The sequence below is a fragment of the Microcaecilia unicolor genome, chromosome 12, assembly GCF_901765095.1.
Source record: "Microcaecilia unicolor chromosome 12, aMicUni1.1, whole genome shotgun sequence".
Taxonomy (NCBI): domain Eukaryota; kingdom Metazoa; phylum Chordata; class Amphibia; order Gymnophiona; family Siphonopidae; genus Microcaecilia; species Microcaecilia unicolor.
In genome coordinates this window covers 2,944,911-2,970,515 of record NC_044042.1, presented here as the reverse complement: position 1 = coordinate 2,970,515, position 25,605 = coordinate 2,944,911, and the positions used below count along the sequence as shown (strand labels likewise).

The following is a 25,605-nucleotide window of genomic DNA, read 5'->3' as shown; positions in this document are numbered from 1 at the left end:
CTTGGCTTCTGGCGCCCTCCTGCCATGTTTACCTCACTTACTGCCGGGTTGCACCGTCCCAGGGAGCTGGCTCGCCTGCCAGAACAACCGGCTCGCAAGAGCTTTAAAAATTTAACAACCAGCTTGTGCGAGCCGGCTCCAGCACACCACTGGATGGGAGAAACACATATTGCCACTCAGCTTTTATTTGTAGGAAGCAGAAAGGTTGGGCCTCCAGTAATCTCCCTTTTCATACCTCTCCCTTTTCGTTCCGGATCAAGCGATTGAACTCCTTCCCCTCCAGGCACAAAAAGTCCTCTCCTGGCTGCATAATGCCACATTTTGTGGCAATGGCACGGGCTGTGTTAATATTATCTCCTGTCACCATTCGAACAGTAATGCCAGCACGCTGACACTTCTGGATGGCTTCGGGCACCTGAAGAGACCGAGAGAGGCAAGTGAGACAGGGGTGTGATTAAACTCGCAGCGCAGAGGAGCAACACATCTAGCGCACGTGTGAGAGATCAAACTCAGAGCACAAAGCAGAAGCACATGTAGCGCACGAGAGAAGTAATGTGATCAAACTCGCAGAGCAGAGGAGGAACAAATCCAGTGAACAGTAGGAGCAGCACATCTAGTGCACATGAGAGGAGGACTGTGATCAAACTCACAGAGCACAGTAGGAGCAAATCTAGCGCACGTGAGAGAGGAAGTGTGATCAAACTCACAGCACAGAGAAGCACATCTAGCGCACAAGTGAGAGAAGGAGTGTGATCAAACTCAGCACAGAGGAGCATATCTAGCACACGTGAGAGGAGGACTGTGATCAAACTCTCAGAGCACAGTAGGAGCACATCTAGCGCACATGAGAGACAGGGAGCGCGATCAAACCTCAAGCGCAGAGTGTGAGAGGAGAAGCACATCTAGTGCACGAGTGGAAGAGGGGACATGATCAAACTCCCACTGGTGGAATTTCATTGTGTTTATCTTTTTTGCCCTCACAACTTTTTCTTATAATCTCTGCTGAGTGCTTCTGGGAGGATGTCTATCACCTCTTCTGTCATTAAGTTCTGTGAGTGACTCAGAGGAATTTACCTCGGGTCGCACAGGATCTTCGATCCCCACCACAGCCATGCAGGTCAGGTCCGAGAGAATCTCATTTTCGATGTCCCAGTCCGGTTCTGTACCAGACGGGAAGTCTCGGTACGCTAGGCAGATGGTCCGGAGTCCCTCACAAGCCATCGGCTCTATCACTTTCTTCACCATCTCATCCCGGTCCTTGACTTTAAAGGCACGGGCCTCTCCATTTTTATCTATTATCTTTGTACACCTGAGGGGAGAAGAATCCAGACATCACCAGTGGGAAGGAGGGAATGCGGGGGGGAGGGGGAAGGGAAGGGGTGAAAGAGCAGAGCAGAAGAGAGGGGGCCAGTAAGTGGCATACTTCCGTAATATGATCTCCGATGCTCCCTTGCTGTGCATGCGGAAGTTTCCATCCGTGTTCCTCAGCACAGTGCTCATAGATTTGCGGCTGGAATTGAACGTGTAAACCTTGTAGAACTTCTCCTCAGGAACCTCACTGCGCACAGCCTGGTAATCCTGTTTCAAGTCCAGAACGAAGCCCAGTAGCGCACACTCCGTCTTGTTCCCCACCTGCCGTGGGAGACCACCTTCCTTCTCTGGGGGCTGAGAAAAACAAGACACACAAGACTGAAAAGTATGGAGGGGAACAGAATCCCCCAGTCACACTTACGACCCCCCCTACCTGCACTGCCCCAGCTATCTTCCTGTCACAGGCTCATTGGTAGTTTGGCACCTTCAAGCTCATCTGCTTCTTGACTGAAGCTTTACCTCAAAGTGTCTAATTTACCTCAGGGTCAGTAGAATGGAGATTATAGGTATAATTCTATCCAGAAGGTGCTAACATTTATGTGGCAAATGAGCAGGATGCCGACAGGTACTTGTGACTGTAAATGATAAAAATACAGCTACATACTCTTCTGTAAGATCAAACATGGGTCGAGTCTGGGCGGGACTCATAATTGTGTGTGTAAACACATCTCCGATAAACGCATATGAGCACATCCCTCTTCTACTAGTAATCTATATGCTAGGTATCTACTTTCCTCCACAGAACAGACTCAACATAGGGGCTCCTATACAGTACTGCCCTCTGCATGGGCAAAAGAGAGCCCCTGCCCCCACCCCACCCCACTGACACAACCACCTCCCCTGCATTCCCCAGAGGAATCAGCAGTTAGGAGGTGGCAGCCCCCTTTCCAAGGACATCAGTCACCAGAGAAGCAGATCCACCTCCCCCCCCCCCCAAGCCCCCTCCTGCTCCCAAGAGTATCATATGTCAGAGCAGCAGTCCCCCACCAATCCCAGCTACAGCACCAGCAGTAAGAGAGGCCAGAGCTCACCAGGATCTTGGACGTGTAGGCAGAGTTAATGCTGATGCTGTTCACAATCAGCTCCAAGGTTTTGGGCAAGATAGCTTCCGGGTCTGGGATCTGGCGGTAATGAGTGTCCCCAACATAGGCCTGCACCACTGTCATGCGATTCATGGTTAAGGTGCCCGTCTTGTCCGAACAGATGGCTGTAGCATTGCCCATCGTTTCGCAGGCATCCAGATGTCTCACCAGATTATTATCCTTCATCATTTTCTGTTCAAGACACCAACAAGTGAAAACCAGAATCTCCCCATCCAACTGCTTAAAAATTCCTAACAGATGACAATACAGAAGGATCACCCTGGCCAACATATGAAAATCACATTAAGTAGCATAAAATAAAAAGCACCCCAAAATCATAAGAGGCTGTAACATCTGAAAAACACACCAAACACAACGAAGGTGACACAGGAATGGAGACTAGATGATATTCACAGGAGCAAAAGTTTATTCAAACGAGTCGTGTTTCGGCCTATATGGCCTACATCGGGAGTCTAAAAATGAGAACATATAAAATACATACATTATAAATAAATAAAACAACAGTTAAAAAAACTCATATGAATAAATAAAAATGAAAGTAAAAATCTGGATAAACACAATAGAAATGCAAAATAGAGTTACATACACAGCTAGTCATAGCAATCAATCAAAGCAACTGAAAGTTAGACAAAATGGGTAACACAAAACTAAATGCAAATAGACCTATAAAACCAGATCTGTCACCTCATAATTTATTATTTAAGTTTTTAATTAATTCTTTGTTCCTTAGTATCAATCTCACATACATCACAATACTTTGACTGCATTTATTCATGAGTTTTTTTTACTGCTTCATTTTATTTTTTAAGATATGTATTTTACATGTTCTGATTTTTAAACTCCCGATGCAGGCCATATAGGCCAAAACTTATGCACTACGGTATTTTGATGTATTTGAAATTATGCACGTACATTTATCACGCTATGTTAAGTTGCATTATTCTTTTGACTTATTTCAGGCTTTTCTTTAATTTTGCTCATGCTTGATCTATTCTTACTGTACACCGTCTTGAGTAAATTCCTTCAAAAAGGAAGCTAGAAGTTTCATTACACCTTACAGAAGATGCATCCATTTGTTGGTGGCTGTTCACACAGAATTGAGGTTTACTTTTCCGAACGTTTGCTAAATTGGATTCTATAATGTTTTGTATACTTTTTGATTTCCAGTATCCGTTAGCAATAGTTGATGCATTTGTTCAGATTACTTATTATTTTTTAAAGTTTCTAATTAATTTATGTTCCTGGTTTTACAGCTCTATCTGCATTTACTTTTCTGTTACCCATTTTGTTCAACTTCCAGTTGCTTTCATCAATTAAGCGAATGCTACATACCTGTAGAAGGTATTCTCCGAGGACAACAGGCTGATTGTTCTCACTGATGGGTGACGTCCTCGGCAGCCCCTCCAATCGGAATCTTCCTAGCAAAGTCCTTTGCTAGTCCTCGCGCGCCCGCGCGCACCGCGCATGCGCGGCCGTCTTCCCGCCCGAAACCGGCTCGAGCCGGCCAGTCCAGTATGTAGCAAGACAATACACTTCAAGGGAAGACACAACTCCAAAGGGGAGGCGGGCGGGTTTGTGAGAACAATCAGCCTGCTGTCCTCGGAGAATACCTTCTACAGGTATGTAGCATTCGCTTTCTCCGAGGACAAGCAGGCTGCTTGTTCTCACTGATGGGGTATCCCTAGCCCCCAGGCTCACTCAAAACAACAACCAAGGTCAATTGGGCCTCGCAATGGCGAGGACATAACTGAGATTGACCTAAAAAATTTACCAACTAACTGAGAGTGCAGCCTGGAACAGAACAAACAGGGCCCTCGGGGGGTGGAGTTGGATCCTAAAGCCCAAACAGGTTCTGAAGAACTGACTGCCCGAACCGACTGTCGCGTCGGGTATCCTGCTGCAGGCAGTAATGAGATGTGAATGTGTGGACAGATGACCACGTCACAGCTTTGCAAATTTCCTCTATGGTGGCTGACTTCAAGTGGGCTACCGACGCAGCCATGGCTCTAACATTATGAGCCGTGACATGACCCTCAAGAGCCAGCCCAGCCTGGGCGTAAGTGAAGGAAATGCAATCTGCTAGCCAATTGGATATGGTGCGTTTCCCTACAGCCACTCCCCTCTTGTTGGGATCAAAAGAAACAAACAATTGGGCGGACTGTCTGTGGGGCTGTGTCCGCTCCAGATAGAAGGCCAATGCTCTCTTGCAGTCCAATGTGTGCAGCTGACGTTCAGCAGGGCAGGAATGAGGACAGGGAAAAAATGTTGGCAAGACAATTGACTGGTTCAGATGGAACTCCGACACAACCTTCGGCAGAAACTTAGGGCGAGTGCGGAGGACTACTCTGTTATGATGAAATTTGGTGTAAGGGGCCTGGGCTACCAGGGCCTGAAGCTCACTGACTCTACGAGCTGAAGTAACTGCCACCAAGAAAATGACCTTCCAGGTCAAGTACTTCAGATGGCAGGAATTCAGTGGCTCAAAAGGAGGTTTCATCAGCTGGGTGAGAACGACATTGAGATCCCATGACACTGTAGGAGGCTTGACAGGGGGTTTTGACAAAAGCAAACCTCTCATGAAGCGAACAACTAAAGGCTGTCCTGAGATCGGCTTACCTTCCACACGGTAATGGTATGCAGTGATTGCACTAAGGTGAACCCTTACAGAGTTGGTCTTGAGACCAGACTCAGACAAGTGCAGAAGGTATTCAAGCAGGGTCTGTGTAGGACAAGAGCGAGGATCTAGGGCCTTGCTGTCACACCAGACGGCAAACCTCCTCCATTGAAAGAAGTAACTCCTCTTAGTGGAATCTTTCCTGGAAGCAAGCAAGATGCGGGAGACACCCTCTGACAGACCCAAAGAGGCAAAGTCTACGCCCTCAACATCCAGGCCGTGAGAGCCAGAGACTGGAGGTTGGGATGCAGAAGCGCCCCTTCGTCCTGTGAGATGAGGGTCGGGAAACACTCCAATCTCCACGGTTCTTCGGAGGACAACTCCAGAAGAAGGGGGAACCAGATCTGACGCGGCCAAAAGGGAGCAATCAGAATCATGGTGCCTCGGTCTTGCTTGAGTTTCAACAAAGTCTTCCCCACCAGAGGTATGGGAGGATAAGCATACAGCAGACCCTCCCCCCAGTCCAGGAGGAAGGCATCCGATGCCAGCCTGCCGTGGGCCTGAAGCCTGGAACAGAACTGAGGGACTTTGTGGTTCACTCGAGATGCGAAGAGATCCACCAGGGGGGTGCCCCACGCCTGGAAGATCTGTCGCACTACTTTGGAACTGAGCGACCATTCGTGAGGTTGCATGATCCTGCTCAATCTGTCGGCCAGACTGTTTACGCCTGCCAGGTATGTGGCTTGGAGCACCATGCCGAGACGGCGAGCCCAGAGCCACATGCTGACGGCTTCCTGACACAGGGGGCGAGATCCGGTGCCCCCCTGCTTGTTGACATAGTACATGGCAACCTGGTTGTCTGTCTGAATTTGGATAATTTGGTGGGACAGCCGATCTCTGAAAGCCTTCAGAGCGTTCCAGATCGCTCGTAACTCCAGAAGATTGATCTGCAGATCACGTTCCTGGAGGGACCAGCTTCCTTGGGTGTGAAGCCCATCGACATGAGCTCCCCATCCCAGGAGAGACGCATCCGTGGTCAGCACTTTTTGTGGCTGAGGAATTTGGAAAGGACGTCCCAGAGTCAAATTGGACCAGATTGTCCACCAATACAGGGATTCGAGAAAACTCGTGGACAGGTGGATCACGTCTTCTAGACCCCCAGCAGCCTGATACCACTGAGAGGCTAGGGTCCATTGAGCAGATCTCATGTGAAGACGGGCCATGGGAGTCACATGAACTGTGGAAGCCATGTGGCCCAGCAATCTCAACATCTGCCGAGCTGTGATCTGCTGGGACGCTCGCACCCGCGAGACGAGGGACAACAGGTTGTTGGCTCTCGCCTCTGGGAGATAGGCGCGAGCCGTCCGGGAATCCAGCAGAGCTCCTATGAATTCGAGTTTCTGCACGGGGAGAAGATGGGACTTTGGGTAATTTATCACAAACCCCAGTAGCTCCAGGAGGCGAATAGTCATCTGCATGGACTGCAGGGCTCCTGCCTCGGATGTGTTCTTCACCAGCCAATCGTCGAGATATGGGAACACATGCACCCCCAGCCTGCGAAGTGCCGCTGCTACCACAGCCAGGCACTTTGTGAACACCCTGGGCGCAGAGGCGAGCCCAAAGGGTAGCACACAGTACTGGAAGTGGCGTGTGCCCAGCTGAAATCGCAGATACTGTCTGTGAGCTGGCAGTATCGGGATGTGAGTGTAGGCATCCTTCAAGTCCAGAGAGCATAGCCAATCGTTTTGCTGAATCATGGGGAGGAGGGTGCCCAGGGAAAGCATCCTGAACTTTTCTTTTACGAGATAGTTGTTCAGGGCCCTTAGGTCTAGGACGCATCCCCCCTGTTTTCTTTTCCACAAGAAAGTACCTGGAATAGAATCCCAGCCCTTCCTGCCCGGATGGCACGGGCTCGATCGCATTGGCGCTGAGAAGGGCGGAGAGTTCCTCTGCAAGTACCTGCTTGTGCTGGAAGCTGTAAGACTGAGCTCCCGGTGGACAATTTGGAGGTTTTGAGGCCAAATTGAGGGTGTATCCTTGCCGGACTATTTGGAGAACCCACTGATCGGAGGTTATGAGAGGCCACCTTTGGTGAAAAGCTATCAACCTCCCCCCGACCGGCAGGTCGCCCGGCACTGACACTGGGATGTCGGCTATGCTCTGCTGGAGCCAGTCAAAAGCTCGCCCCTTGCTTTTGCTGGGGAGCCGCGGGGCCTTGCTGAGGCGCACGCTACTGACGAGAGCAAGCGCGCTGGGGCTTAGCCTGGGCCGCAGGCTGTCGGGAAGGAGGATTGTACCTACGCTTACCAGAAGCATAGGGACCAGTCTTCCTTCCCCCGAAAAATCTTCTACCTGTAGAGGTAGATGCTGAAGGCTGCCGGCGGGAGAACTTGTCGAATGCGGTGTCCCGCTGGTGGAGAGACTCTACCACCTGCTCGACTTTTTCCCCAAAAATGTTGTCCGCACGGCAAGGCGAGTCCGCAATACGCTGCTGGAGTCTATTCTCCAGGTCGGCGGCACGCAGCCATGAGAGCCTGCGCATCACCACACCTTGAGCAGCGGCCCTGGACGCAACATCAAAAGTGTCATAAACTCCTCTGGCCAGGAATTTTCTGCACGCCTTCAGCTGCCTGACCACCTCCTGAAAAGGCTTGGCTTGCTCAGGGGGAAGAGCATCAACCAAGCCCGCCAACTGCCGCACATTGTTCCGCATGTGCATGCTCGTGTAGAGCTGGTAAGACTGGATCTTGGCCACGAGCATAGAAGAATGGTAGGCCTTCCTCCCAAAGGAGTCTAAGGTTCTAGGGTCTTTGCCCGGGGGCGCCGAAGCATGCTCCCTAGAACTCTTAGCCTTCTTTAGGGCCAAATCCACAACTCCAGAGTCATGAGGCAACTGAGTGCGCATCAGCTCTGGGTCCCCATGGATCCGGTACTGGGACTCGATCTTCTTGGGAATGTGGGGATTACTTAATGGCTTGGTCCAGTTCGCAAGCAATGTCTTTTTCAGGACATGGTGCAAGGGAACAGTGGACGCTTCCTTAGGTGGAGAAGGATAGTCCAGGAGCTCAAACATTTCAGCCCTGGGCTCGTCCTCCACAACCACCGGGAAGGGGATGGCCGTAGACATCTCCCGGACAAAGGAAGCAAAAGACAGACTCTCGGGAGGAGAAAGCTGCCTTTCAGGAGAGGGAGTGGGATCAGAAGGAAGACCCTCAGACTCCTCGTCAGAGAAATATCTGGGATCTTCTTCTTCTTCCCACGAGGCCTCACCCTCGGTGTCAGACACAAGTTCACGGACCTGCGTCTGCAACCGCGCCCGGCTCGACTCCGTGGAGCCACGTCCACGATGGGGGCGTCGAGAGGTAGACTCCCTCGCCCGCATCGGCGAAGCTCCCTCCGCCGACGTAGTCGGGGAGCCCTCCTGGGAGGTGGCCGCAGTCGGCACCGCACGCGGTACCGACGTCGGGGACCTCACCCCGGGCGATGGGCCAGCCGGCGCCATGCTCGACGGTACCGGAGGGGTAGGGCGCAACAGCTCTCCCAGAATCTCTGGGAGAACGGCCCGGAGGCTCTCGTTCAGAGCGGCTGCAGAGAAAGGCATGGAGGTCGATGCAGGCGTCGACGTCAGAACCTGTTCCGGGCGTGGAGGCTGTTCCGGGCTGTCCAGAGTGGAGCGCATCGACACCTCTTGAACAGAGGGTGAGCGGTCCTCTCGGTGCCGATGCCTGCTGGGTGCCGACTCCCTCGGCGACCCAGAGCTCTCGGTGCCGACGCGGGAAGGGGACCGGTGTCGATGCTTCTTCGACTTCTTCCGAAGCATGTCACCGGAGCTTCCCGGCACCGACGAGGAGGACGTAGAATCCATCCGTCGCTTCCTCGGGGCCGAGACCGAAGAGGGTCGATCTCGGGGGGGCTGTACCGCAGGAGCCCTCAGGGTAGGAGGAGACCCACCCGAGGGCTCACCGCCACCAGCAGGGGAAAGGACAGCCCTCACCTGCACTCCACTCGATGCACCACCGTCCGACGACATCAGGAGACGAGGTCCCGGTACCACCGACGTCGATGCAACTATCCGATGTCTCGGTGCCGATGCAGAGGGCCGATGCCTCGATGCACTCGATGCACTGGCAGCCAAGGATGAAGGTCTGGACGCTGATGACGTCGATGCACACGATGACCCCGGTGCCGATGCCGACGAAGCGCCCGAGAACAAAACGTTCCACTGGGCCAATCTCGCTACTTGAGTCCGCCTTTGTAACAGGGAACACAGACTACAGTTCTGGGGACGGTGCTCGGCCCCCAGACACTGAAGACACGAAGAGTGCCTATCAGTGAGCGAGATTACCCGGGCGCACTGGGTGCACTTCTTGAAGCCGCTGGAAGGCTTCGATGTCATGGGCGGAAAAATCACGCCGGCGAAGTCAAAATCCGAAATGACGAATTTGGAGCACCAAAACTTTAAGGGAGAAAAAATCTCGACCGAGGCCGAAAAGAGGCCTACCCCGACGACGAAAGAAAACTTACCGGGGCAAAACTGGAAATACGGGAAGGGGAAAATGAAACCCAAGGGGGTTTTCGGAGCACTTCCCGACAGATATAGAAACTTTTCCGAAGAAAAACACGTCAATAAAACATGGACGCGCGAGGTCGACTCTCCGGGGCTCAACACGACAAAAAACACAGCCGTACCGAGTGCGGACGAAAGAAGACTGGCCGGCTCGAGCCGGTTTCGGGCGGGAAGACGGCCGCGCATGCGCGGTGCGCGCGAGGACTAGCAAAGGACTTTGCTAGGAAGATTCCGATTGGAGGGGCTGCCGAGGACGTCACCCATCAGTGAGAACAAGCAGCCTGCTTGTCCTCGGAGAACTATGATTAGCTGTGGATGCAACTCAATTTTGCTATTTGTTCATTTATTTATATTGTATTTATCCATATTTTTTACTGTGGTATTTTTATTTAAAATGTATGTATTTTACATGTTCTGATTTTTAGACTCCTGAAGCAGGCTATATAGGCTGAAAAACGACTCGTATCGAGCCTTAGATATGCTTGAATAGACATTTGCTCCTGTGACCGTCATCTAGTCTCCATTCCTGTGTCACTTTCGCTGTGTTAGGTGTGTCTTCGTGACTGCAAGGGTCCTTTCGGATCTTCTGTACCAGCAACATCTGAAAAACAGTCATGCTCATTCCCATCCCTACTCCCATGGAAGGGGCGTCTGCATGTGCAGCAGGTGTTAGAGGAGCAGAGGCATATCTGCGTGTGCAGCGGGTGGTGGAGGAGTGGAGCGGTGCGTCTGCGTGTGCCATCAAGAAGTGAGAGCACACCTGAATATGCGGTATATGGTGGAGGAGCGGGGGACGTCTATGTGTGCAGTGGATGATGGAGCAGGGGCACGTCTGCGTGTGCGGTGGATGATGGAGCGGGGGCACGTCTGCGTGTGCGGTGGATGATGGAGCGGAGGCACGTCTGCGTGTGCGGTGGATGGAGCGGGGGCACGTCTGCGTGTGCGGTGGATGATGGAGCGGGGGCACGTCTGCGTGTGCGGTGGATGATGGAGCGGAGGCACGTCTGCGTGTGCGGTGGATGATGGAGCGGGGGCACGTCTGCGTGTGCGGTGGATGATGGAGCGGGGGCACGTCTGCGTGTGCGGTGGATGATGGAGCCGGGGCACGTCTGCGTGTGCTGTGGATGATGGAGCCGGGGCACGTCTGCGTGTGCTGTGGATGATGGAGCCGGGGCACGTCTGCGTGTGCGGTGGATGTTGGAGCGGGGGCACGTCTGCGTGTGCGGTGGATGTTGGAGCGGGGGCACGTCTGCGTGTGCGGTGGATGTTGGAGCGGTGACACGTCTGCGTGTGCAGTGGATGGTGGAGGAGCGGGGGCACGTCTGCGTGTGCAGTGGATGGTGGAGGAGCGGGGGCACGTCTGCGTGTGCAGTGGATGGTGGAGGAACGGGGGCACGTCTGCGTGTGCAGTGGATGGTGGAGGAGCGGGGGCACGTCTGCGTGTGCAGTGGATGATGGAGGAGCGCGGGCACGTCTGCGTGTGCAGTGGATGGTGGAGGAGCGTGGGCACGTCTGCAGTGTATGGTGGAGGAGCAGGGGCACGTCTGCGTGTGCAGTGTATGGTGGAGGAGCAGGGGGCACGTCTGCGTGTGCAGTGTATGGTGGAGGAGCGGGGGCACGTCTGCGTGTGCAGTGTATGCTGGAAGAGCAGGGGGCACATCTGCGTGTGCAGTGTATGGTGGAGGAGCGGGGGCACGTCTGCGTGTGCAGTGTATGGTGGAGGAGCAGGGGGCACGTCTGCGTGTGCAGTGTATGGTGGAGGAGCGGGGGCACGTCTGCGTGTGCAGTGTATGGTGGAGGAGCGGGGGCACGTCTGCGTCTGCAGTGTATGGTGGAGGAGCAGGGGGCACGTCTGCATGTGCAGTGTATGGTGGAGGAGCGGGGGCACATCTGCGTGTGCAGTGTATGGTGAAGGAGCAGGGGGCACGTCTGCGTGTGCAGTGTATGGTGGAGGAGCGGGGGCACATCTGCGTGTGCAGTGTATGGTGAAGGAGCAGGGGGCACGTCTGCGTGTGCAGTGTATGGTGGAGGAGCAGGGGGCACGTCTGCGTGTGCAGTGTATGGTGGAGGAGCAGGGGGCACGTCTGCGTGTGCAGTGTATGGTGGAGGAGCGGGGGCACGTCTGCGTCTGCAGTGTATGGTGGAGGAGCAGGGGGCACGTCTGCATGTGCAGTGTATGGTGGAGGAGCGGGGGCACGTCTGCGTGTGCAGTGTATGGTGAAGGAGCAGGGGGCACGTCTGCGTGTGCAGTGGATGGTAGAGGAGCGGGGGCATGTCTGCATGTGCAGTGGATGGCAGAGGGGCGGGGGAAGATGCTGGAGAAGCAGATGCATGTCTGCATGTGCAGCGGGTGGTGGAGGAGGGGGAGAGCATCTGTATGGGTGGTGGAGCAGGGGCATGTCTGCGTGGGTGGTGGAGGAACATCTGTGTGTACGGTGGAGGCATGTCTGCATGTATGGTGGTGGAGGAGTAGAGGCACGTCTGCATGTGCAGTGGGTGGTGGAGGAGGGGGAGAGTATCTGCATGTGCGGTGGAGCAGGGGAACGTCTGCGTGTGCAGTGTATGGTGGAGGAGAGGGGCACGTCTGCGTGTGCAGTGTATGGTGGAGGAGCAGGGGGCACGTCTGCGTGTGCAGTGGATGGTAGAGGAGCAGGGGCATGTCTGCATGTGCAGTGGATGGCAGAGGAGCGGGGGCATGTCTGCGTGTGCAGCGGGTGGTGGAGGAGGGGGAGAGCATCTGTATGGGTGGTGGAGCAGGGGCATGTCTGCGTGGGTGGTGGAGGAGTGGAGGCACATCTGTGTGTACGGTGGAGGCATGTCTGCATGTATGGTGGTGGAGGAGCAGAGGCACGTCTGCATGTGCAGTGGGTGGTGGAGGAGGGGGAAAGTATCTGCATGTGCGGTGGAGCAGGGGAACGTCTGCGTGTGCAGTGGATGGTGGAGGAGCGGGGGCACGTCTGCTGTGTATTAGGTAAGCAAGGGTGTGTCTGCATTTGCAGATTCAGAAAAATTAATTGGCAAGACAATTTTACATGTGTTCCCACAGTAATACCTTTCCTGGTATATAGGAAGGATAAAAAGAGACAGAAGGAGGTAAGTTACGAAGTAACAGAGAGGTCAATCACCAGAACTAATCTGAGGTTCTGGTCTTGACCTGCTTTGTCTCAGTCAGGTCACATCATATCTTGCTGCTGTAGCTTCCATTTCCCCTCGTCTTCCAGGATTATACTGTGTTTTTCCTGCTTATTCTTTAGGAGGTCTTTGATTTCCTCTGTTTGGTTAATCTCTTATCTATGATTCATTGTATTTTGCACAGTGCATTAGGAAATGCATTTCTGTTTTTATTTCTCCAGTACTGCACTTCAAGCAGTCTGGCTTCCAAAGTTCCAGTTCAGTTTGTCTGCATTTTTCTATTTCTAGTCCGTGGTCACTTATTCTGTATTTGGTGGGGGTCTCTGTGCTTTTTATGTGTGACTGAGGTCAGGTATTCTGCTAGTGTGTAGTTTCTGTGTAGGGAGATCTGTAGCAGTCCTGCTTGTTCTGTATTTGGTGAGCAAGTGCAAAGTGATTCATGTGGGAAAGAGGAACCCAAATTATGGCTCCACAATGCAAGGTTCCACATTAGGAATCACTGACCAGGAAGAGGATCTAGGCATCTTCATTTATGATACGTTGAAACCCACTACTCAGTGTGTTGCTGCGGCTAAGAAAGCAAATAGAATGGTAGGTATTATTAGGAAAGGAATGGAGAAGGGCAACGAAAATGATAAAGGGGATGGGATGACTTCCCTAAAGCGGCTTGGGCTCTTCAGCTTGGAGAAAAGCCGGCTGAGGGGAGATACTGAGTGGAGTGGAACAGGTAGACGTGAATCGTTTGTTTACTCTTTCCAAAAATACTAGGACTAGGGGGCATGCGATGAAGCTACAAAGTAGTAAATTTAAAATGAATCAGAGAAAATGTTTCTTCACTCAACATTTATTTATTTGGATTTTGCTGACACCTTTTTCAGTAGTAGCTGAAGGTGAGTTACATTCAGGTACTCTGGATATTTCTCTGTCCCAGGAGGGCTCACAATCTAAGTTTGTACCTGAGGCAATGGAGGGTTAAGTGACTTGCCCAAGATCACAAGGAGCCAGCAGTGGGATTTGAACCAGCCACCTCTGGATTGCAAGACTGGTGCTCTAACCACTAGGCCACTCCTCCACCCCAAAGAATCTTGTTACTCTTTGGGGTTCTGCATGGAATCTTGTTTTTCTTTAGAATTCTAGAATCTTTCTTTATTTATTTAGATTTTGCTCCCAACTTTTCAGTAGTAGGTCAAGGTGAGTTACATTCAGGTACTCTGGATATTTCTCTGTCCCAGGAGGGCTCACAATCTAAGTTTGTACCTGAGGCAATGGAGGGTTAAGTGACTTGTCCAAGATCATGAGGAGCAGTGGTGGGATTTGAACTGGTCACTTCTGGATGGCACAACTGGTGCTCTAATCACTAGGCCACTCCTCTGCTTGTTATTCTTTAGGGTTCTACATGGAATGTTGCAACTCTTTGCGATCCTGCATGGAATCTTGTCACTCTTTAGGATTCCAGAATCTTGTTATTCTTTGAGATTCCAAATGGAATCTTTATTTATTTATTTGGATTTTGCTCACACCTTTTTCAGTAGTAGCTCAAGGTGAGTTACATTCAGGTACTCTGGATATTTCTCTGTCCCTGGAGGTCTCACAATCTAAGTTTGTACCTGAGGCAATGGAGGGTTAAGTGACTTGCCCAAGATCACAAGGAGCAGCAGTGGGATTTGAACCGGCCACCTCTGGATTGCAAGACCGGTGCTCTAACCACTTGGCCACTCCTCCACTCCATGTAATTAAACTCTGGAATTCGTTGCCAGAGAATGTGGTAAAAGCAGTTAGCGTAGCACGGTTTAAAAAAGGTTTGGATGGCTTCCCAAAGGAAAAGTCCATAGACCATTACTAAAATGGACTTGGGGAAAATCCACTGCTTATTTCTAGAATAAGCTGCATAAAATGTATTCTACATTTTGGGAATCTTGCCAGGTAATTGTGACCTGGCTTGGCCACTGTTGGAAACAGGATGCTGGGCTTGATGGACCTTCGGTCTGTCCCAGTATGGCCATGTTTGTCTGTGTTTTGTATGTGTGACTGAGGTCAGGTATTTCACTAGTGTATACTTTCTTTGTAGGGGGGAGGGGATCTGTAACAGTCCTGCTTGTTCTGTTCTTGGATCTGGGTCTCTCAATAGTAACATATAGTAACATAGTAGATGAAGGCAGAAAAAAGACCTGCACGGTCCATCCAGTCAATAGAAGGTGTATTGTTGTTCTAGGGCAGGCTTAACTTTTAAATTACATGTGAAGGCTTTATTTTATTTTTTTATTTTCCCGATTACTGCAGCGGAGAACAATTCAATCTAAATTATACCCAGATAACTTTAGAACAGTAGCACAGGCATTCTTGATACCGTACTTAGATTATTGTAACTCACTATTTGAGGGGGCCTTATGAAAAAAACTGTTACAAAAACTTCAATTTCTGCAGAATACAGCAGCAAGATTGCTTAAACTTAATTCTTGAAGCCAATGTAGTTCCTTCAACAGTGGGGATACTTTTTCATACCATCCCAGGCTGTAAATCAAACATGTATGATGTAGAAAATACTGTACAGTGATGGATCTGGGTTTCCCATCATCTTTTTCCTCAGGTAGAAAGGAAAGCTGTTTGAAATTAAATTATCTGTCCTTTAAGGGTTTCAGAAGAAACCATGCTAGTGCGTTCCTTTTTACATCAGGGAGTTAGGCTTTGGAACAGGCCTTTAGAAATTTGGAAAATAACACAATATTATTCCTTTAGGAAAGCATTAAGTCTTTTATGTTTGAAACTAAAAAATACATATTTCTCATCAATGTATTTGATAAGAAAGATCCTTTTTACTTTCAATGTATTAAATGTGCAACTATAACACTGTAACATAGTAAATGACGGCAGATAAAGACCTGAACGGTCCATCCAGTCTGCCCAACAAGATAAACTCATTTTACATGGTATGTGATACTTTATACCCGAGTTTGATTTGTCCCTGCCATTCTCAGGGCACAGACCGTAGAAGTCTAAAACTGTAATTAATATTTTAGATGTGCATTTGAGAAAGATTTTTTTTTTAGTTTCAATATATTAAATATGCAATTGTAAATTCTCCTGAAAAGGACTTATTGTTTGTAATCTTTTGAACTTAGCAGAATATAAGAATCGTATAGCAGGGATTCCAAAACCTAGCCCTGGAGGCACCCCAGGCAGTCAGGTTTTTTAGGATATCCACAATGAATATTCATGAGAGCATGCACTGTCTCCACTACATGCAAATCTCTCTCATGAATATTCATTGTGGATAGCCTAAAATCCTGACTGGCTGGGGTGCCTCCAGGACCAGGTTTGGGAACCACTGGTCCAGGGCATGTTGCAGTGTTTGGATTGTCTGTTTTTCACAGGTAGGGGTTCTGGGTGTTTACGTTGGTTTGGTTGGGCAGATTCGCTATGTTGCCATATCTCAAAAAAGATATAGCAGAATAAAGAGTGACCAAAATGATAAAGGGGATGGAACTCCTTCCCTATAAGGAAAGGCTAAACAGCTTGGAAAAGAGATGGCTGAGGGGAGATATGATTAAAGGTTTATAAAATCCTGAGTGATGTAAAATGGGTAGAAGTGAATCGATTTTTCACTCGTTCAAAAAGTACAAAGACCAGGGGACACGATGAAATTGCATGGAAATACTTTTAAAACAAATAGGAGGAAATATTTTTTCACTCAAGGAATAGTTAAGTTCTGGAACTCTTTGCCAGAGGATATGGTAACAGCAGTTAGAATATCTGGGTTTAAAAATGGTTTGGACAAGTTCCTGGAGGAAAAGTCCATAGTCTGTTATTGACATGGACATAGGGGAAGCCACTGCTTTCCCTGGGATTGGTAGCATGGAATGTTGCTGGGTTTCGGCCAGGTACTTGTGACCTGGATTCAAAGCAGAATGATACTGGGCTAGATTAACTATTGGTCTGACCCAGTATGACTATTCTTATGTTCCCGGGGTTTTGTGTTACTTCATGCACCATCATAAGGATAGCATCAAAATTTGTAATTCTGCTCCCTCTTTTAGAGAAATTAAATTTAAAAGTATTCAGGAAAGGTCTATAATATTTCAAATGGTGAGACTTTGGAACGAGCTTCCAGCAGATACAAGAGTATCTTCATCTTATACTCATTTCCGGAAACAGTTGAACTTTTATTTGTTTTCTGAATTTTTACCCTCTCACCAACTATTTTCAATCTAATGATGACCCCCCCTGGCAAAACTTTTATCTAACCATAACCTCAATCCACATATATACGCCGATGATGTAACGATATATATACCATTCAAAAAAGACATCAATGAAATCTCTAACGAAATCAGCCAAAGTCTACACATCATGAACACCTGGGCAGATGCATTCCGACTGAAACTGAATACAGAAAAAACTCAATGCCTCATACTTACCGCCCAATACAACACGAACAAATTTACCGCCATCAACACACCTAAACTAAATCTGCCAATCTCAGAAACCTTAAAAATCCTTGGAGTCACTATCGACCGCCACCTAACTCTCGAGACTCATGCGAACAACACAACAAAAAAAATGTTCTACTCCATGTGGAAACTGAAAAGAATTAGACCATTCTTTCCAAGATCTGTCTTCCGCAGTCTAGTGCAATCACTCGTACTCAGTCACCTGGACTATTGCAACTCATTATACGCAGGATGCAAGGAACAAATACTGAAGAAACTTCAAACAGCCCAGAATACAGCAGCCAGACTCATCTTCGGAAAACCAAAATACGAAAGTGCAAAACCCTTACGGGAGAAACTACACTGGCTACCACTCAAGGAACGCATCACTTTTAAAGTATGCACCTTAGTCCACAAAATCATTCACGGTGAAGCCCCTGCATACATGTCCGACCTAATTGACCTGCCACCCAGAAACGCTAAAAGATCGTCCCGAACCTTCCTCAATCCCCATTTCCCTAAGTGCAAAGGCATAAAATACAAAGCACTGCACGGATCGACTTTCACATACATGAGCACACAATTCTGGAATACACTACCACGCAGCCTGAAAACGACCTATGAACTGACCGACTTCCGCAAACTACTAAAGACTTATCTCTTCGAGAAAATCTACGGCAAGGATCAAAACACATAAAGCCCATACAATCTCATAGACACGCACCAACACACTCTCTGAACCTCTAATCCCGCGCTCTCACCACTCTTAAACCCCACCCACTGATAAAATTGTCAGACCTCCCTGTTCCCTCTACTATGTTTTGCCCCCCTCTCAACTCACCCGTTATATTCCATTGTTCGATCCCCTAAGAATATCCTGAACTTACTCTGTCTTATATAACTCTTCACAACGTAACCCATAATTGTACTGCAACCAACTGTTTACAATGTATTGTAAGCCACACTGAGCCCGCAAATAGGTGGGAAAATGTGGGATACAAAAGCATATAAATAAATACTAAGATAGTAAGCAATAGCATTACTGCGTGTTATCCGAAATCCATTGTTTCACCAAGTATACTGTCAACCCGCTCTGAACCTAAATTTAGAGTGTAGCAGGCTACAAGTACCCATTATCATCATGTTACACTGGACTTTGTTTCCATAACGTGATTGGGTGTTTCTTGTAGATTTTTGGATGCTGATCACAGAAATGATCACGTAATGCACAACTAAGAACAGAAAAACATAATATGGGGATTAGTCTTGACCGCAAACTTTACATCCAAAATACAGTGCAAAGGTCTTCACCAGTGGAGTCGTGGTTCTTCTGTGAACCTTCAGACAGAAAGCACCGCAAACGTAGCAGAAAAGTGTTAACATGATTAATACATTTCCCTGACATTTTCAGTTAACTAACCATCAAGCCATGCAATAACTAAATTATTCATCAACTTCTCCTAGAAGCAATACAGGCTAAAAGGCGTCATAATATATTAAAACTGAACAGCATTAATCTCTTAGTGATCTCGTGTTGAGACACGTTATCTAACTTTCTGTAAGTTTCTGGAAAACCATACGTTACAGAAAAGTTTTGATGTCATTTCTGTGATCAGCATCCAAAAACGTTTAAGATACACCTAATCTCATTATGGAAACAAAAATCGTGTTGTCTAATGAGAGCTTGGATCAAAGATTCAGGGCCAACCACGCCATTTGCTGTTCCAATGATATGGCGAGATCATGTTAGAGACTCTTATTTCTGTTTGACAAATGTTTCGGGCTTCTTTTCCAAAAACAAAAGTCAATTTCCTAATCTGTCATCAGCTTTGAGACCACACGACATGTTTCTGTGTGGACAGTGAACTACACATTTCATCCAAACTCTGCATGACATAAATATTACAATGTTATATTCTGATTCAGGGTTGTAAATTCTATTACATCAAGCCAAATTTGCTGAAGAAAGTTTTTCTGTGTACGCGGAGGATCTGTTTGCAGTATTGGAGGTACAGGATTTTGGTTGGGATCTTGTCCCATTCTGTATAGGTCTGGGTTAACGTCAGAGCCCAGAACTCACCCCCATTATGGGTTGAATGATACACATCAAATCATTTTAACTGTAGTTTAACTGGGGTAGAAGGGGTTATTTTTTCTTGCAGTGTCTTTATAGCCAGTTTAAAACTCTCAGAAGTGCTCAATCTCAGGCCACAGTCTATATATTCTAAATTGTTTTCCAATTTGACATTCTTCATAAATCAACAAGACGTCTTTTGGCCTTTTCTGGAAAAAATTGTAATCTTTGTCTTTTCCAGGTTTATTTGTAGGGTCCAGGATTTGCAGTGGGTCTCTAGCAACACTATAGAAATGATAATGAGGAGAAAGCATGCCACCTGATGCTTACAGGGACAGCAAATGATCCGATCTCTCTTGGAAAGAGTCTTGTTTGCAGTCTCAGAGGCCGGTCTCCCTTCCTTTCTTGGAGAGTGGGGTAAGGACCTCATGCACAAGGCTGGTCCTCTTCGTTGTACGACAGGCTCAACCGCAGAAAGGACATCTGTTCTGTGAGCATCTCAGCTCTTCTACTTGCACGGATGCACTTCATCTGATGTCTGTAGGCTCACTGGATGATGAACTCTCAGGATGAGAGATTTGCTGGTATCTTCTCCATGAAGATGATGTCTGGAAAGGCTTAACTGTTTCTTTCTGAAGTTATTATAGAGAGAGAAGAAGAGGGAGAGCAAAAATCTACTGTGTCTTGCAAGTGAATGGAAGACTGAGGAGGAGGAGGAGTAAGCAGCACACAGGTGAAGGCACTTGCACATGCCTGGAAAGCCTTATAGGCTTTTTCTGGGCTCTGGCATGTCCGGTCTGTGTCATTGTGGTAGCATCACCCAGATTGCTTCTTGCTTGTCCATGGAGACTAACAGATCGAAACCTGTGGTACAGTCTGTAGATGAAACCTGGCTTGGCAAAGGCTACTGTAATACGATCATGTCATGATTTATTATCCTTTTAATGAATTCTGGGTCTCTGTTTTTAAGTTCAGAGGCAAACAATTTATGCACTCTGACGAGTCCTATTTATGACAAATTCCTCTTTCCAACAGGCACCACAGAGCTTCTCTCCAAGTCTCCCTGTGAAGGGGGCCATGTCTGGGAGGGCATATGTTTGGCTTTGTATCTCTCTCCCCTCCGCATTTTTCTCCATTTGCCTCTTTTCTTTCCATCTTTCTACTACTTTTCTCTATGACCCAGCTGGCTCCTGCTGAGTACGACTCGTACCCCACCCCTTTCTTGCTTCCAATTGGAGTGTGAGTGGCAGCCAAAGCCAGATTGAGCAAAGAAACTGCTCCCTTCCTTGAGCACCCTGAGACTCACAACTGCTCAAGCAATTCTTCTGGCTGCTGTCAGCACTGCTGCTGCCCCCCCCCCCCCCCCCCCCATCACAGGGATAGCTGACACTCTGCCCCCTTAAGGTTCCAGATACCTTCGGTCTGGAAGAAATAGAATATGACCAGCGGAGTGCTCTGGGAACCTCTGGTGCTGAGGGATAGATGACTGGAGGATCACTAGAGGGCATATACAAATGATACAAAATTTCAAAAAAATAATCTAAAAGCATGAAAACATCAAGCACCATGTTAAAAAAAAACAAAAAAAAAACAAAAAACATTATTTGGAGGCAGGAGGAGAAACCTTAATCTTTTCTTCCCATTCATCAAACCATTCAGTGGGGGAGAAGCTGCTGAACCCCCTAAGAGCTCACTTTTTCCCTTTACCCTGATCAGACAACTCACCTTCACAGAGTACGCCAAGGAGATGGTGACTGCCAGGGGCAGTCCTTCGGGCACTGCCACCACCAGCACCGTGACCCCAATGATGAAAAACTTGACAAAGTACTGGATGTAGATTGGGGTACACTCTGCCAGCCACGGCCGGCCTTGAACTCCAAACGTGTCAATTACAAAGTACAAAACTAGGATGATGACGGTGATAGCAGACATAATCAGCCCTGGGAGAGAAATGAAATGTTATCACTATCAGTGTGACATCCTACAGCCCCTTTACCACACCTAAAGCCATTTCAGTACACCAGGCCTCAACCAGTTCCTCAGAGCTCTCAACCACCCCGTCCTCCCGTCCCAACCACAGCTCTTCCAGGACCTGACTTAGTAGAACTGGGAAAAGAAAGTTTAATAAATCAAGACCCTTAAGGTGGCACTGCACAGGGCTGCCAGGAATCAGCAGGTTCTCCCCACTCCTTTCTCAAGCATGCCAGTGGCCTTCTCCCCACCCCCACTCCCCGATAACTGAATCAAAGCGACAATCACCTCTGGCACAGCCGTCTGCCACTTTCCCAATCTCTCCCTTCACCCCTCCATTCCTTCATCCCCACCCTCAAGTTCATCTGTCTCGGCCCTTCTGTTTTCCTTTCAGTCTCTCTTTCTCAACGTCACACAGTCCAACCTTCCTACTTCTTCCAATTGGCACTGATGAATATATACCCTTCCCTGTCACCTAAGCTGTCCAATGATGCTGTTGCCACCACTGGAACAAGCTTAAGCTTGAGCTGCATGATGTGGGAACTCCTTAGTGGGTCTTGTGGTCTCAAATCTCTGCAACCTGAAGAGCTTTGCAATGTGCAGCTCCAACTTTAGCTGGGCGGAACCAGACAGACAGAGCAACACTTGTTTCAGTGTTGATGACAAACCCAAAAGTGCATTAGAGCACAAAAGCTCAAGCAGTAGGGTGACCTGACACATGGGATTTGCCAAGTCCTGCATCATACCATCGGGCCCCTAGATCTTCTCCCTGCCCCTCTGGCCACTGACCTGCTTTGCCTATTTGAACAGCCAGACGCGTAAGCTTCCCCTGCAGCACCGACTTCTCCTTCTTGGGCACCTTGACGACTTTTTTCTCCTTCTCCTCATTCTCTCCTCCCTCCTCGCTCTTCAGTGGCTGGATCTCCAGTGCCACACCATCCTGAGTCTTTGCTGGATGCCAGAGGACAAAATGAGCAAAGGTCAGAGAGAGAGGGAAAGCAGCCCAGGACCCCTCCAAAGAAAAGACAGGACACCTTGGAGGTGCCATATCGTGTCTGTTCAAGAGCCAAAACCAGCCTAAAAACAGCACAAGAACTGGTGGCAACTGGGCAGAGAGTGGAAAAATCCGCCCCCCCCCCCCCCCAAACCTTGTTTGATTGACAGGAACCAGAAAGCAGAGAGCCACCGCTTACAAGCCCTAGTCAGGACTCCTGTCACATCAACCATTCAAAAGTGAGGGTGACTATGTGATCACCACAGTCCCGCATACCAGCACCGTCAAACAGGACAGACGGATGATATGCTGCCACCCCCAGTGCCACCAGATGGAGCTTTCTTCATGTTACAGTGAAGAAGCTTGGGCTGGGCAGGGCAGGGGCCGGGCCTTTGCTCAGCATTGAGGCAGAAAACATTAAAGGCTGGAGTCAGAGACTGATCGCTCTGAATTTAAGCAGTATAAGGGAAAATGAACACACACGGAAACCCCAGCAAAAAAAGAATGCAGAAACCAGGACAATAAAACAAGAAAGACTTGCTTAAAAGGAAAATATCATTGTTATTCCTCAACTACTTTGACTTCAGACAACCTCAGAAGCAGCAGAATTCTCTAGAGAGATTTAAAGTAATTATTTCTAAGAGACGTTTCCTTTGCCTCAGGAAATAATTCTGAAAATAACATTTTATTTGTTTGCTCCTGAAATGGATCTTCAGCATCAGACTCACAAACAAAGGAAGGGAAGAGAAAATGTCATATTCAAATTTGGGAAACTGTGCAAAGAAGGGGAAAAGGCAAAGGGACAGAGGTGCAGCAAATGACTCCTGGACACAGCCTAAAAATAACTGGTGGAGAAAGGACAGTTCAGACCAGACAAAAGGAAGGAAGACAGATTTACATCGACTCAAGGCTATGAAAAAGAAAGAGGGTGTAACTGCTCAATCCCACCTGCCCTGCGGCAACCGGCCCATCCAGATAAGGGGGCAGAGGGTAACGCCGTTTCCTCTGGCAAACAAAGGGTTCCTAGGCCAGAATTACTTTGATAATTAAAGCAGTGTTCTGCGTTCTGCCCAATAAAGGCAGTAATATTTCATACACACCTGTTGCAGATGCTGACAGGCAGGATGGACAACCCAGTGTACTGCTCCATACCTTCAGAGAATACACAAAGCAGAGCAACAAGGATGTAACCTGATCTGCTGAGTCACAGATATCGCCAGCAGCAGAGCTGGGCTTCAAACCCCCAAGTATTCTCCCTCCCAGTCCTGTGCTTCCGGGCATTTTGGAAGGAGCCACAGGAGGCCTGCCCACCCCGGGTGGGTGGGATGGCGTTACACCCTCTTCAACACACCAAGGCAACATTCCTGGCATAGTGAGAGGAGCACAGACTCATGGGAGTGAGGAGGAAGAGGAGGAGGCGATGTTTAGCTCTGTGGTTAGTGTGTGTGCCATGAGCTGGTTACCTTTCTTGCGATTTTCAGGGGGTCCTGGTTTTTTACCTGTTCAAACAAAAAGAGAAGGATGCAGCTCTGATCACATGGTCTGAAACCTGGACGGCAGGCAACAATGTACCGGACACCGCCGCCAGCAACTGAATGCAGGGGGAGGGGCCAATCTATACACAAAACCATCAAATTCATAAAAGCAGGGCTCAGAGCGCCTCCGGTGACATCTACCCTTCAGGGACACAGTGGGGAACATGTCAAACGGCTACAGGAGCACAGTGTCCTGCAACTCAATGCTACGATGACCCAAGCAGGAACCTCTCTTATCATGTTATATCAGGATATTACAAGGTGTACATCATCACTCATCAGGCTGCTTTCTCCTGACACTGGCTCCTGCTGCCACAGACGTTCAGTGGGTCCTACCTCTTCCAAAACACTGCACACATCGTTCCCCCTACACCAGCACTGAATTTCTGGGTTTGCGGAGCGAGCTACATGCCATCTTCAGAACTTAACCGGCTACGGGGCACTGTGGAAAGATGGGACCACATAAAAGTCAGTCCTTATTTATGTGGTGACCTTGGCTGGTTAAGTGCTGAATAACTAGCCAAGTGTTGACTCCACCCCCAGAATACCCCCCAAAATAGCCAATTTTAAGTGCTAACTGGTCATTTTCAGCAGCATTAACCAGTTAAGTACTGCTGAAAATGATCGGTTAGTCCCAAACAAGCAAATTAACCAGCCACGAGTTGTTTCTGACTGGTTAAAATCGCTTTGAATATTGACCCTCTTATAAAACAAATGTAGGGTCCAGCAAACTCTATGGAGGTGGCAAGAGGGGAGCCAAAAGGAGAGAATGAATGCAAATGTCGGGACTCCAGCAGTGCAAAGATGAAAAGCACAATATAATTATAAATACCCCCCCCATTTACAATGCAAACTGAGGCATTTAAACTTATAAGCAGAAACCAGTGCTGAATGTCCAGGTACAAAGTGGCCACCAGTGGTTATCCGGACAGAACCGATACTCATTGCCACAACTGCGTTGAATATCAGTGCCACTCGGACAGCGTCTGGCTGCCCCGCAAGGGCTGTCAGTAGAGTGTTTCAGCAGCATCATTGTGCAATACCGAGCAAATTGGAGGCTGCCCCAGTAAGCAGCACTTACCTGAGAGAAGCTAACCGAATATTAACCCAAAGGTTTCATTTTTCTAATGATTTCAGGCCTAGGACGTGACCCGTGTCTTGCAGCAGGAGAAGCGTTACATCGTCTCAGAATCGGTTCGGGTGGGGGCTCTCACCCACGGATCTGCAGTCACTAAGCAGAAAGCTGTGACGGGGGGCTGTCACTCTCAGAGCTGCCGGGAACTTTCTCTAGAGCAAGAGGGATTCAGTCCTTGGGACACACCCAGCCACTCCATGAATATACATGAGGTAAATCTTATGCATATTCATTATGGGTATCTAGAAAACCTGACTGGCTAGATGTGTCCCAAGGACTGGGTTGGGAACCTCTGCTCTGGAGACAACCTAGTGAGGTGTAGCTACAGCTTATCACTCCTACAAGACTTGATGCCACAACAGCCGAAGGGGCAGGGGAGGAATGAGTTGTACCGCAGACCTCTGTGTATGTGGGGGGGGGGGGGGGGGGGGGGGGGGAGCAGGGAGGAATGAGGTGCACTAGAAACCTGGGGGGGGGGGGGGGAAGCAAGAGAGGAATGAGGTGTACTGCAAACCTGTGTGTGTGGGGGGGGGGGGGCAAGGGAGGAATAAGGTGCATTGCAGATCTCTGTGGGGGGGAGGAGCAGGGGAGGAATAAGGTGCATTGCAGATCTCTGTGGGGGGGAGCAGGGGAGGAATAAGGTGCATTGCAGATCTCTGTGGGGGGGGAGCAGGGGAGGAAT

At 49.0% G+C, this 25,605-nt stretch overlaps 1 protein-coding gene across 3 annotated transcripts in view; it reads right to left on the bottom strand.

The window, feature by feature from the left end:
* The window catches only part of ATP2B4 (ATPase plasma membrane Ca2+ transporting 4), a 168,829-nt gene that overhangs the window by 34,839 nt on the left and 108,385 nt on the right, over nt 1-25,605 (bottom strand). For all 3 annotated transcript variants that reach the window (XM_030221070.1, XM_030221071.1, XM_030221069.1), the window contains exons 7-13: nt 23,717-23,752; nt 22,049-22,210; nt 21,014-21,228; nt 2,403-2,645; nt 1,424-1,665; nt 1,075-1,309; nt 236-415 (exon numbers count right to left, since the gene is read on the bottom strand). In XM_030221070.1, the coding sequence (XP_030076930.1) occupies nt 236-415; nt 1,075-1,309; nt 1,424-1,665; nt 2,403-2,645; nt 21,014-21,228; nt 22,049-22,210; nt 23,717-23,752 (1,313 nt within the window). The remainder of the gene's footprint in view (nt 1-235; nt 416-1,074; nt 1,310-1,423; nt 1,666-2,402; nt 2,646-21,013; nt 21,229-22,048; nt 22,211-23,716; nt 23,753-25,605) is intronic.